The 11,903-nt window shown below is 39.2% G+C and overlaps 1 protein-coding gene across 1 annotated transcript in view; it reads right to left on the bottom strand.

The window, feature by feature from the left end:
* The window catches only part of MPPED1 (metallophosphoesterase domain containing 1), a 50,671-nt gene that overhangs the window by 25,523 nt on the left and 13,245 nt on the right, over positions 1–11,903 (bottom strand). Inside the window, exon 3 of the mRNA XM_010177252.1 lies at positions 2,006–2,231. Coding sequence (XP_010175554.1) covers positions 2,006–2,231 — 226 coding nt within the window. The remainder of the gene's footprint in view (positions 1–2,005; positions 2,232–11,903) is intronic.

The following is an 11,903-nucleotide window of genomic DNA, read 5'->3' as shown; positions in this document are numbered from 1 at the left end:
TCCCTAAGTTTTCTGATTGGTGGGCTGGCTGATGTGACTTTGTTAATTCTGCATCTGCTGTTCGGAATAGCAACTTCTTATTGCTGTTATTGGTCTTGTTGCTGTTTCCACTGAACATGACATCAATTAGCATGGAAACTTCATTCAGCATTGCATAATAGTAAGCAAAAAAAAAGCAGTTTGGCTGGAAGACTTTCATCAAGACTTTCTCCCATATGGAGTAAGCAAAAATGTTCAAAGGACCTTACAACACTCATCTTCCAGGACTATAAGGGGGTGGGAGATGAGTTAGCAACACTGTGAAACATAATGTGCAAGTTTTAGATATAACCTGAAGATGCATAAAAGATGGAAAGCCATCTTTTTTCATGAAGAATAGGTCACGCCAGATAGCTTAGACAACTTGTGCAAAATGACAGGATTAGCGCACAAAGGCAGATCTGATTTTACAGAAACATTGGTTAGTGGGTGGACAAAAGTTTTCTCAACAGATTTTTACAGATCTAATCATACACAGAAAGTTCAAATGGTTTCCTTTAGCCTCTACTTGGTGCTACTTTATAGACAGTGTTTTGCTTTAATTTATCTAGACTTTAATGAGATTTTGGTACTTTACTGCCTGGAAAATTATTACTGACACTGGAAATATGGTGCCTGGTTATGAATATTGCAACGAAGATATGAAATTGCCAGACATATTGTAAACAGAGCATAATTACAGTATTTACAGTTGAACATCAAAATGGGAAAAGATGCCAAGTGGCATTTCTCAGAAGTTAATATTGGGACTGATACCATCTAATATCTTCCCTAATAATTTGGAAAATTAAGTAAATTGTACATTGATTGAATACACAGTAGACACAAGAGGAAGATGAACTACAACACAGCAGGTGGGTAGGTTGGAAAAAACCTAGAAATATCTGGAGATCTAAGAGGCAGAGAGAGAAGGGTGCGTTCAAGAGGGAAGCTATTTAATGTAGACAAATGTAGAATAATAAGCTCAGAGAAAATTAACACCCCTCTCAAGTAACCAAATGGGAAAATGCCAATTTTCATTAAAAAAAAAAAAAATCCAAGAGATTTCACAGTTTATTCACACTGAAAATTCACATTGGGGTATATGAATCAGGTTTGACAACTTGTTTGCTACATTCCAGCCTGATGTGATTTTAAAAGGAATAATAACAGATTCCTTTACAAACCTGCCTTTTAAAATAAATTTTAACTTATTTTAAATGTATACCGAATGCTCATAAAAGACCAAATTTACAGTCCTGTTAGCAGAAAGAAACATAGTAGTAATGCAACATGAGTAAGAGACAAAGAAGCAGCACATACAAAATCCAAGGTGGAGGTCAAGAAGCCAAAGCCCATCTGTCTACGATACTGTCAAGGAGTTCTAAGTGTTCGCTCTATGCAGCAGAGCAAAATCCATGAAATACTAGATTGCCACTCATTTGTTGATTTTTGTTTAGAAGCTCAACTATATCTTGAGGAAAGCTATTACTGTATAAAAGAAGTAAGATTCTGAGGGATATTAAAAAAAAAAAAAAGCCTAAACAAATAATGAAAACAAGCTTGCTGCATTAAATGCCTACTGGATGCACTAATGAACCTTAAATATTATCTGTAGGATGGAAATTGTCAAAAGAATGTACCCTTGCAATAAAATTAACCTGTAATTATATAAACTTTGTAAGTGCAGAAAACATATTTTATGACACAAAATCCCCCTACATGGAATATGTTAGAGAACTGCTCCTAGCTGAAAGTTTCGAGTGCACATTATCTTCCTCCCATCATTATTTGGTTAACAATACCCATAGTACAAGTACATTATTGTGTCATTGGAATGATTCATTACAAGAAAATATAAAACTTTATCAAACTGAGTATTACTTTTCTTCCTAACACAGCAATCCAAATACAGCTGATGCTTAAGAAATGGCTGATGTGATAGCAATCAACAATATTTTTTATGTATGCTTAAAAACCTGCTTACCAAGGGGAGCCATATATTCTGAATCCCCTCACCGTCACTTCAGAGTCTTGAAGATAGATGCAGTTTGTTAGAAGAGACTGTACATTTTCATAGCTCTCTGGCTTCAGCTTAGAAACAGAGGGGAAATAGTAAAAGTCCTGCTTGATTAAGTCAGCCATGAATTCCTGGTCAAAGGTCAATTCATGATTTCCTGCTATCACAATCTTGTATTCATAGGGCAGGCTACCTAAAACAGTGAAAAACAAACAAATTACGTGTTTTATGGAAAATGTGATAAAACAGTCAGGCTCACAAATATCAATTCCTATAATATGCTCACATATTTGACACAATTGAGCATATCCCTTCTAGATGTTACTGTAATTCCTGGTGATTTGGGGTAAATTATATGAGTGCCTTTTTCAGGGCACACTATGATTTACCATTGTGGTGGTTTAAGCTGCAGCTGGCAGCTAAGACCACACGGTCAGTCACACGCTCTCCCCCACCAGTGAGATGGGAAGAGAAAAACATAACAAAGGGGCTCGTGGGTCGAAATGAGGACAGGGAGGGCTCACTCACCAATTGCAGTCATGGGCAAAACAGACTCAACTTGGAGAAGAAAAATTCAAATTAATTTGTTACCAATCAATCAAAGTAGGATAATAAGACATAATAACTACATCATAAAACACCTTCCCCCTACTTCTCCCTTCTTCCCAGGCTCAAATTACTTTGCTCTCAATTTCTCTATCTCCTTCCCAACAGCAGCACAGGGGAACAGGGAATAAGGGTTGCAGTCACACATTGTTTCTACTGCTCTTTCCTCCTTAGGGGAATGCCTCCTCACACTCTCCACCACTCCGGCGTGGGATCCCTTTTGTGGGCTAAAAGAGCTCAGGAACAAAATGTTCCAACGTGGGCTTCCCACAGCGTGATGGACTTCTTTGGGCACAGCACCTGGCTGTGGCATGGGAACCTCCATGGGCTGGAGATGGGTCTCCACTCCAGCACAACTCCTCCCTTGGCTCTGGTGTGAGTGTCTCTAGGGTATTCTGCTCTGTCGTGAGCTCTCCACATAGTCACAGCTGCCTTTGCGCACAGCCTCCCACTCCAGCGTGGAGTCCTCCGGGGCTACATGTGGGAATCTGCTCCACCACTAACCTCCATGGGCTTCAGGGGAATCTCCACTCAGCTCCTCCCCCTCTTTCCTTGCTCATCTGGGTGTCTGTAGTTGTCTCTCTCACATCCCCCCCTCCTCTCTCCTCTGGTTGTTGTCTTCTTTTGGTTTTTGTTGATGTTCCTCATGGACATCTCTGTAGCCCCTTTACCCACCACCAAAAAATGCCCCGGCCCCCAAACCCAACACAAGCATGCTTAGCATTAATGTGTTGAAATTACTTTCAACCCATCAACCTTAAAAACCAGTCTGCAAACTTCTGCTCTGCTATTTACTTCTAGTTAATTGCCATTTGTGCTGCAAGTATCACTTACTGTGACAGTGATGATAGCTCTTTGACAGAAATTAGGGTTCAAAGAAGACCGTCTGTAACGCTTCATAAAATAATGTCAGCCCTCTTCTCGCAGAGCTGCGGTCTTTATCAGCTTGTACTGAGGAGGTCTTACAGACTCAGAACTTGGGTCAGACAGCGGGGTCTGCTGCCGTCTTTGCCCTGACATTAAGATTAAGCCTCCAAGCAAGACAGGGATTGGGTTTAGCTGTCAAAACTCGTCATTCCATAGAGAAGTCTCGCAGTTTGCCTCTATCCCATGTTTTTTCCTGCTCCATTTTCTCAGTGGCTTCCTTAGATCCATGGACTATAATTTAAAGTGACTCATGTTCAAGAATATTTTACAACCCATATTTAGTGAAAAAGCTTACAACAACCCCACCTACACATGTGGGTTCTTCCTGAGAGCAGCACTGCAAAAGAAACTTTCCACCTGACTCCACATTTGGTTATCGACTGGATTTTGCCCTTAAGAGCAGGCATCACCTGTCTCAAAAAGCTCAACAGAAACTTTTTCAGTATATCTGAAAGGAAACAAAGATAGAAACTGTATAAAGCTGCATTAATTAGCTTTGCTTCTCCACTATTAACCTGCATTAGGATGAAGGCAGTCAGAACAGGAGACTGGGAGCAGAAATAAATATTTTATTGAAAATGGGACCCACCTTGCAGCAATCTTGTAATTTTTTATTTTAAAAATGTATTGTTGATAACATAGAAACCTTCAGTGGTGACCTCAAGCCTAACCTAGAGGTAGGATGTTTAAAGAATGTGAAACAACAGTCAATATGCAGTGGCAAAAGTTGGCATGAGTAGGACTTAAGAATAAAATGCAACAGTGTGATTCAGAGTTACGGTAACAGGAAACACAGAACAGTGCTAGCCCAGAGAAGGTGCCACATGGTTGAACTCATGATTTAACCAAAGAAGAAGATCTGGGTAACTCTAAAGTATAAATTTCAGACACTTGCAACATCTGTATTAGGAAAATTGATTGTACAGGTTCCAGTCTTTCTTGTGGATCCAGTACATATGCGCCTTTACAATATTTATTAACAGAAACGCTTTTCAGGTATTTATAATTACACATTGAATGTTGGGAGATTTAATTATTTACCTGAAAGACTATCTGAGATGTAAATTTTGTCATTTTTGCTTCTCAAATGCTTAGCATTTTGCAGATGTGTACTCCATATCTACAAGATGTGTACTCCATATCTACGAGATGTGTACTCCATATCTACAATTTTAATGGTTGGACTCAATGATCTGACAGGTATTTTCCAATCACTATGATTCTATGAGTCTGTAAGTTTTCTGGGTGTACATGTACACACACAAGTTAAAAATGTAACTTACATGCTACAGTATGTATGGGCATCTACATGCCTTAAAGCTTTCTTGGGAAAAAGGAAAATAAAGAAATCCTGTATGCCACAATATGGTTAATAATTCTATTCTATTTTGTAAATCTTTTCCAGCTCATCTGATCCATCCATCTAGCAGTCAAGAACCTGTATGAGCTGGTTATAGTTGTTGCTTCCACTAATGTATTTATGTCATGTTGCTGTCTGTGGGTGTTACTTAGGCAAATTAGCAAATTACTCTAAATGTACAGTTACATTTATTATAGTGGCGGCCAGAAGCACTGCTGTAGTTACAGATCTGTCAGCTTTTCAATTAACAACTGTGTTTTTGATGAGTTTGCAGCTCAAGTCTTTTTTTTTTTCCTTTCATTCCAGACTAGGCAGCAACTTGCTAAACCTGTGTCCCTCTCTTTGTCTCCCCAAGCCCTCTTTACCCTTTAAATCTGAATTTTTTGTTTAACACCTGCATTTTTTGCTGCTTGCACACAAATTTAACAATATTTTGTTTAAACTTTGTTCCTTAGAAGACTTATGAACATGCTTCACTTTTTACCCCAAGTGCTCTCTAAGTGCAAAGTCAATCTTATGTATAAACCTTTGAAATCTTGTTCTTGGTTGGGCACTGCTGCCATGAACTACATGTATAAGATGCCAGCCGAGTAGCTGCAGATTAAGACCTTCAGGTATCAGACCACAACATTGATTACATATTTCCCCATCTTCCCTGCTTCCCGTGCGATGCCTATTTACAAATACTCACTCTAGTCCTCATGCAGAGGTCAACACTGAATGCTAAAAATCTCTTTGCACTAAAGGTATGGTCCTCCTATCACTGACCTCAGAGGAACAACACCACCTTACTGCAGCAGGACCACAGCCCAACATGGTGGGTCAGCACAAACCAGACTGAATCTTTCAAGTGCCTTTTATAGCATTAAGATGCACCAAACATTAGCAGTATCTGATCAATGTTTGCCTGAAAACTACCTTAAAGCAGCAACTCCTTCCTACTTCAGACCTACAACTTCCTACTTTTCCTTTTTACATTATTATTTGAATTATTCTGTATTTTCTTATGTCCTTCCAACACAACACATACGTGGTTTTCCATCCCTAGACACAGACTAGTGCACAATTTGCAGCCTTGGCTCTGTCCTTGGCTAGGACAAAGACCTCCCCAAGAGCACATCGCCTAATAGCTGTTGTAGGGCTGTGTTTCTGCATGTGTCCACAGCTTTAGAACAACGACTTTTACATCTATTATTTTTGTGCCATCAGCTCTTGATCAGAGATAAGTCAACCACTTCCAGACTGACCAGTTTATTCCCACACCCGCTAGTGGGTGCTAATGACAAGCTGGGTGGAAAAGACATCAGACACATTTCCTGTCCCTCGTTAAACAAACTGAGCTAAGAATGTTGAATTCCCACTCACGCAGGTTTTCATGGCTCTTTATAACAACTGCGTTTTGCTGAGACAGATTCCTACCAAAGACAGCAGTGGCTCCAGTGTACCCATTGCAGTGGGTTCCTTTTGTCTTCCATCTACAAACTCCGTGAAAACAAGCCTTGGTGAAGGCATTGGCTTAACATGTTCACTCGCTAAGCTGTTTTCCTTTTTTTTTTTTTTCTATCTTCTCTTCCAAAATAACTATATACTAAATGTTAAGTGTCCTGACTGCTCATCCATGTCGGCACCAACGGTATCACCAGAGTAACCTTGAGTGTATCAAGGGTGACTGAAAGCCCTGAGATAACAGTGAGGGGGATGCGACCCTCGTGGTACCTCCTCAATCGTCCCAGTGAGGGGGCTCCCTGCTCAGGTAGGAGTGGATGCATCCCACAGTCAACATGACGCTGCGTGGCTGGTGATGCAAGCAGGCCTCCAGTTTCTATGACCATAGGAAACTTTTTGAAGAACAAGGACTGCTGTGCAGGGATGGCATTGCCCTGTCAGAGTGGGGCAAGAGTGTCTTTGCCAAAAGGTTCACTAAGACAGTGGGAAGAGTTTTAAATTAGGTGTGTTGGGGAGGGGTTGTCATGCTGTGAAGAGAAGTGAAGGCTTGAAGGCAGTAAGGAAGCAGCTAGGGGACAACAGGATGGTGAAGGCTCTTGCATTACCTTTGTAAAAGCTGCCTCACTGGGGCACCTAGGATGGAGTATCTTCATTCAACAAGATTCAGCAGTGTGTCTTTGTGGCAAAGACAGCTAATCACATCCTGGCCTGTATTACTAACAGTGAAACCAGGTGAACAAGGGGAGTGATCTTTCTCCTCTATCTAGCACTTGTGAGACCACATCTGGAATGTGGTGTCCAATTCTGGGTTCCTCAGTGAAAGAAAAATACTGACAAACTGAAGCAAGTCCAGCAGAGGGTCGCCAAGATGGTTGGGGAATATGGCATATGGGAAGAGGCCGAGATCTGAGTCTGTTCAGCCTAGGGAAGGTGAAGGGAAGACCTTACTGCTGTCTACAACTACCTGATCTCAGGATAAAGAGAAAGTAGAGCTAAGTTCTTCTCAGAGCTGCACACAGATATGACAAGAGGTGACAGACACAAGTGGGAACATGGTATAAGGAAAGAATTTTACCATGAGGATGGTCAAAAAGTGCAACAGATGCCCAGAGCAGCTGTGAAATATCCATCCTTGGAGACACTCAAAATTCAACTGGACAAGGTTCTGAGCAGCCTGCTCTAACTAGACCTGCTTTGAACATGAGGCTGGACTAAATGACCTCCAGAGGTCCCCTCCATCCCATGTGCTTCTACATTTCTGTAAGCCTACACTGGAAAACAAACAAGAATTTTAAAGAGCCTACAACACTGAAAGAAATTAAAAACTCATTTTGTGTTGTGATTCTAATGGAACAAATCTATGGTAGACAAGCAATTTAACAGGACTAGAGATTATGTTCCATTAACTTTGGTATAAGTTTCTCGTACTATCCATTTAGCAGATGAGTAGGACTCAATACCCAACTGACAGCCAATTAACATTTGATGCTAGCATATGGCTTTGCTGGTGGGCAGGTAGCAAACTTGGTATTAATACAGAAGCTCTGTGTATACAAAGATATTAAAGAAAATTTATGGCTGTCACAGGAATTCTGCACACATATCCAGGACAAAATTCATTCCACTGTAAAATTAAGGCAGCAAGCATGTAAGAAATAGATCTGCCCTTCAGGAGTGCCAAGAAACACATGCAAGAACATATGCTATGGGAGTCAAAGAAGTATTTTCAAACAACAACAAAAAAGTTATGAATTTGGGGGAAAGTTACATTTTTTTCTGATCTCTTATTTTGACTAGCCAAAACATGACAAGTATTTTTGCCCAAAGACCAGGTATCCCCCTGATCTTAGCACCTGAGAAGCTTCTGCTAAAATATCCCTATAACCTGGAGACAGACTACAACTACAATTGGTTGGAAAAAATTTTACCTAAGCAGTTTTCTGTATTAAAATTATTAATTACCACTTGGATGGAATGGGATATATTTGGAAATACATGTAGTGATTCTGAAATTACCAAGGAAACAAAATGAAGCAAAATGTCAGTTTAAAATATTTTGGAGTGAATTAAAATTTAACCTCTAAGCAAAATTTCACTTTTTTTTCTAAGATTTTTTTTTTCCTCCCATAATGTCTACCTTGCAAGAAATTAAAATTATTTTCCTCCATAATCAACCTCTAGACACTTCATCCTATTTGGATTTGGAATCAACAGAAATGTTCACACATCAAAATTCTGTCAGAAACACACTGGCTCAAATTCTGTCCTGGGCTTCAGGGCTTTCTCTTTCAGGCCACATCCAACTTTTGCCTTCTGACAATTTAGAATGGGGCTCCAAGCTACCATCCACTCTTTCAGCTTCTGTCTTAACATGGGATGAGAGATTTTTCCCCTCCTTTTCTTTCTTCCCTGCTGTATGGTTCTTCATCTTTCCTGCCCCATTTTTCCCTCTCCTTTCCATTTTGTAATCTCCCCCTGTACGCAAAAAAATGCTGGAGACATATTACTTTGCACTTAATTTATCAGTTTTAGCAAAGGATATATTTTTCTCACAGAAACAGAACTTGTAGAAGTATGATGCTTTACACTTCTCTATGCTTGTCTCTCAATATCCCTCTGAAAATGTCCAACTAATTCAAAAGTCATTTATTATATTCAGCAGAGAAGTAAAGACCTCGAAGATTAATTATGTTGTCTTGAATTTCCTGAAAGTGTCTAAGAAGACTAACGCCAAGTCTGAAGGAGAGGCTTCAAAGGAATGAGACACCTTAGGTCTCTCTTATGAGACACCTAAGAACCCACAGGTTTATGAGACAAAACCCAAGAAGTCAGGCAGCAGTGGTTCTGCTCCCAGAATAACTCATCACACAAAAAATTCTGCATTAAATCTCCTAAATCAATGCATTATATTATGCTTTAAGATTATTTTACTATCAAAAAGCCTAGGACATCATATTTAGCTTATATATAGCCAGATGGTATTATCCTCTTACTAACTTCTTAACTAGATACATGGAGCTTTTGCCAGTTGTAGCAAGCTCTCCTCAGAAAGTTCATTAGCCTTTGTTTGCTTAGTATAAGAATCTAATATAACGTATATAATGTGTATAAGATTATAAATACTGTTTAGCTTGTAGCATCTTTGTATATTCCTTTCATTACTGTAGATTACTAATTAAGAAAATCAACTGAACATCTAATTTTTTGCATGTTTATGCAGCAATTACAAATTATTACAGCAATTCTTAACTTCTAAACTACAGTATGTCCTTTTTATGGTGAACATAATTTTTACAAAATAACAAAATGCTGGGGAGCCATTACTTGAACTAAAAACTGCATAATGCAAAACACTGAACAATGTGCCTTTGTTTGCTATTTCTCTGCATCTGAGTTTGTTCAAAGTAGAATTCTGTGTGCTTAAATGTTCATCCTGTTCTATCAGCAAGTCTTCTTCTTTGTAAATTAGATCAACACTGCAAATAATTCAAAAGCAAATGCATGATGTTTATACTCCAGGCTCCTCTTGTACTAAGAGGTTACGCGTCTTTATCAACCAGTGACCTCCTTTGCAGCTTACAATTGTTATCAACTTGCTACTTCACCAAGATAAATGCAAACTTGTACAAGCAGATGTGCTGTCCTTCTCTCCTTCTCTTCTGGTATTGTTCTGAGCAGAATTTTTAGTATTCATTAAAAGCAGTGACAATTATGTAAGGGCCCACTTAATGCTTTTTCCCTCTCATTTCAACCTTTCAGAATACAGCAGTGAGTGATATAGTAAAAAGACTCCATAACTGTCTCAGATTGCTTTTTTAGCATCTTACAGTTCTGTGTTTAAACACTGGGGCTGATGTCTGGAAAATTCACATTAACATACTTTTTGTATGGCATGTAATCTGGAATAACATTGTAAATTAACACCCCCTCCTAAATCATCTGTAACCTGCTAGCTCTAGACATTCTTGCATTGTAAAAGCCAGTAATTATATCAAACACTAAACCAGCAAACACATACAATACTGCTTACATTTGCAAAACATGATATCTTAAAATAAATAGATAAAGGCAAATTAAACTAAAAAATATCTGAGAATAGTCCAGCTTAGGCTCTTTGATACACTGTGTTTTATACGCACTACACACATCTATAATGATTGGCTCAAATAACTTCTAAAGGAAAAGTGGCTTTCTTTCACCCCGGTTTATTTAATTACCCTGTAATTATCTAGAACCAACCCCATGCATGCTGCAAACTAGGCCATTAGATTAGCTGTAGTGAGCCAAACCAAAAGATTATGTAGCTCTATACCTTCTGCCCACCAGTGGTCAGTAACAGATACCTAGAAAATCATACAACTGCAGGATTTGCCCAGATTGAACCTTCCTTTGATACGTTCCCTTCGATTATGGCAATCAATGGTTAGAGAATCCCCAACTACATAAACCACAGGGTCCACTTATATAAATATTTTTTCTTTTTTGCTTCCTGGAATAGTTATAGACTTAAATAATATACCTTTCTGAGGAGATAAATTTCTACAACAGCTTTGCTGCCCTTTAGAATATTCTAGTTTTGGTTTACAACATGTATCTGGGGACAATGACAGCAAAGAAGACAGAGAACTGTGTTAAAAAGTAACAATTAAAAAATACTTTAGACTTCCTACATGGATGTCTCTGCACACTGATACAGATTCCTGTTCAGATCTTCAGATCCCACAAAGGTGCTTTCAGTATCTCCCAGTTGTCACCTTATGGAAGGGAAGACTACAAAGAGCTGTGTGTCACGTCACAGTACAAGGTGCACAGCACTAATAACAATGTTTAATGTTTGTGTATTGTGCTTTGCAATAGGTGTTCAAAGTGCTGTACTGAGAATAATAAAACCTCCAACACGTTCACGTGGTAGGTGGATCAAGCATCATTTGCACAATTTTACAAGGGGGAACAACGAAGAGGCTGTCAAATCTTAAGAGGACTAACTAGAATTTGGTTGCCTGTCTTCTTTAGGCTCTTTCAAGTATCTCCGCCAAAGACAATGACAGTTCACAGATCATATTCCAGATCTTTCAGTTTCCTGGTTGCTCTCTGCAATTCTGGGCCTTCAAAGCTACACTTGTCTGCTAGTTTGGAATAAGACTGGGCATTTTTACTCACTTGCTTATTTTGAGGGTCATGGATCTCAGTATTTAAGAAAATCCCAGGACATTTTTAGGTGAGTCATCCCAGAAACTCAGAATCTTGATGCCTGGCTACTTTCCACTCCATCAGTGTAAAGAAGCAACCTCAGTTTTAGTACAAAGTGCAAGAAATCCCCCAAAGGCATACATGCATATGGAAGGAGGGAATGAAGGAAAAATCCTTTAGCACCTACCACTCCTATAGCTTCTACAGCTTTTCACCACGAACATGGGAGGTATACCTGAAAAACAATTGTTCTGGGTCATCTTCCCAATACAGGGATATAGCTTAAATACTCCCTGCGACTTCCAGCAGCCAGTTTAATGTTCAGAAGTCTTCAGA

The sequence above is a fragment of the Antrostomus carolinensis genome, unplaced genomic scaffold (genome assembly GCF_000700745.2).
Source record: "Antrostomus carolinensis isolate BGI_N321 unplaced genomic scaffold, ASM70074v2 scaffold6811, whole genome shotgun sequence".
Classification (NCBI taxonomy): domain Eukaryota; kingdom Metazoa; phylum Chordata; class Aves; order Caprimulgiformes; family Caprimulgidae; genus Antrostomus; species Antrostomus carolinensis.
This window is presented reverse-complemented; position numbering and strand designations above follow the sequence as displayed.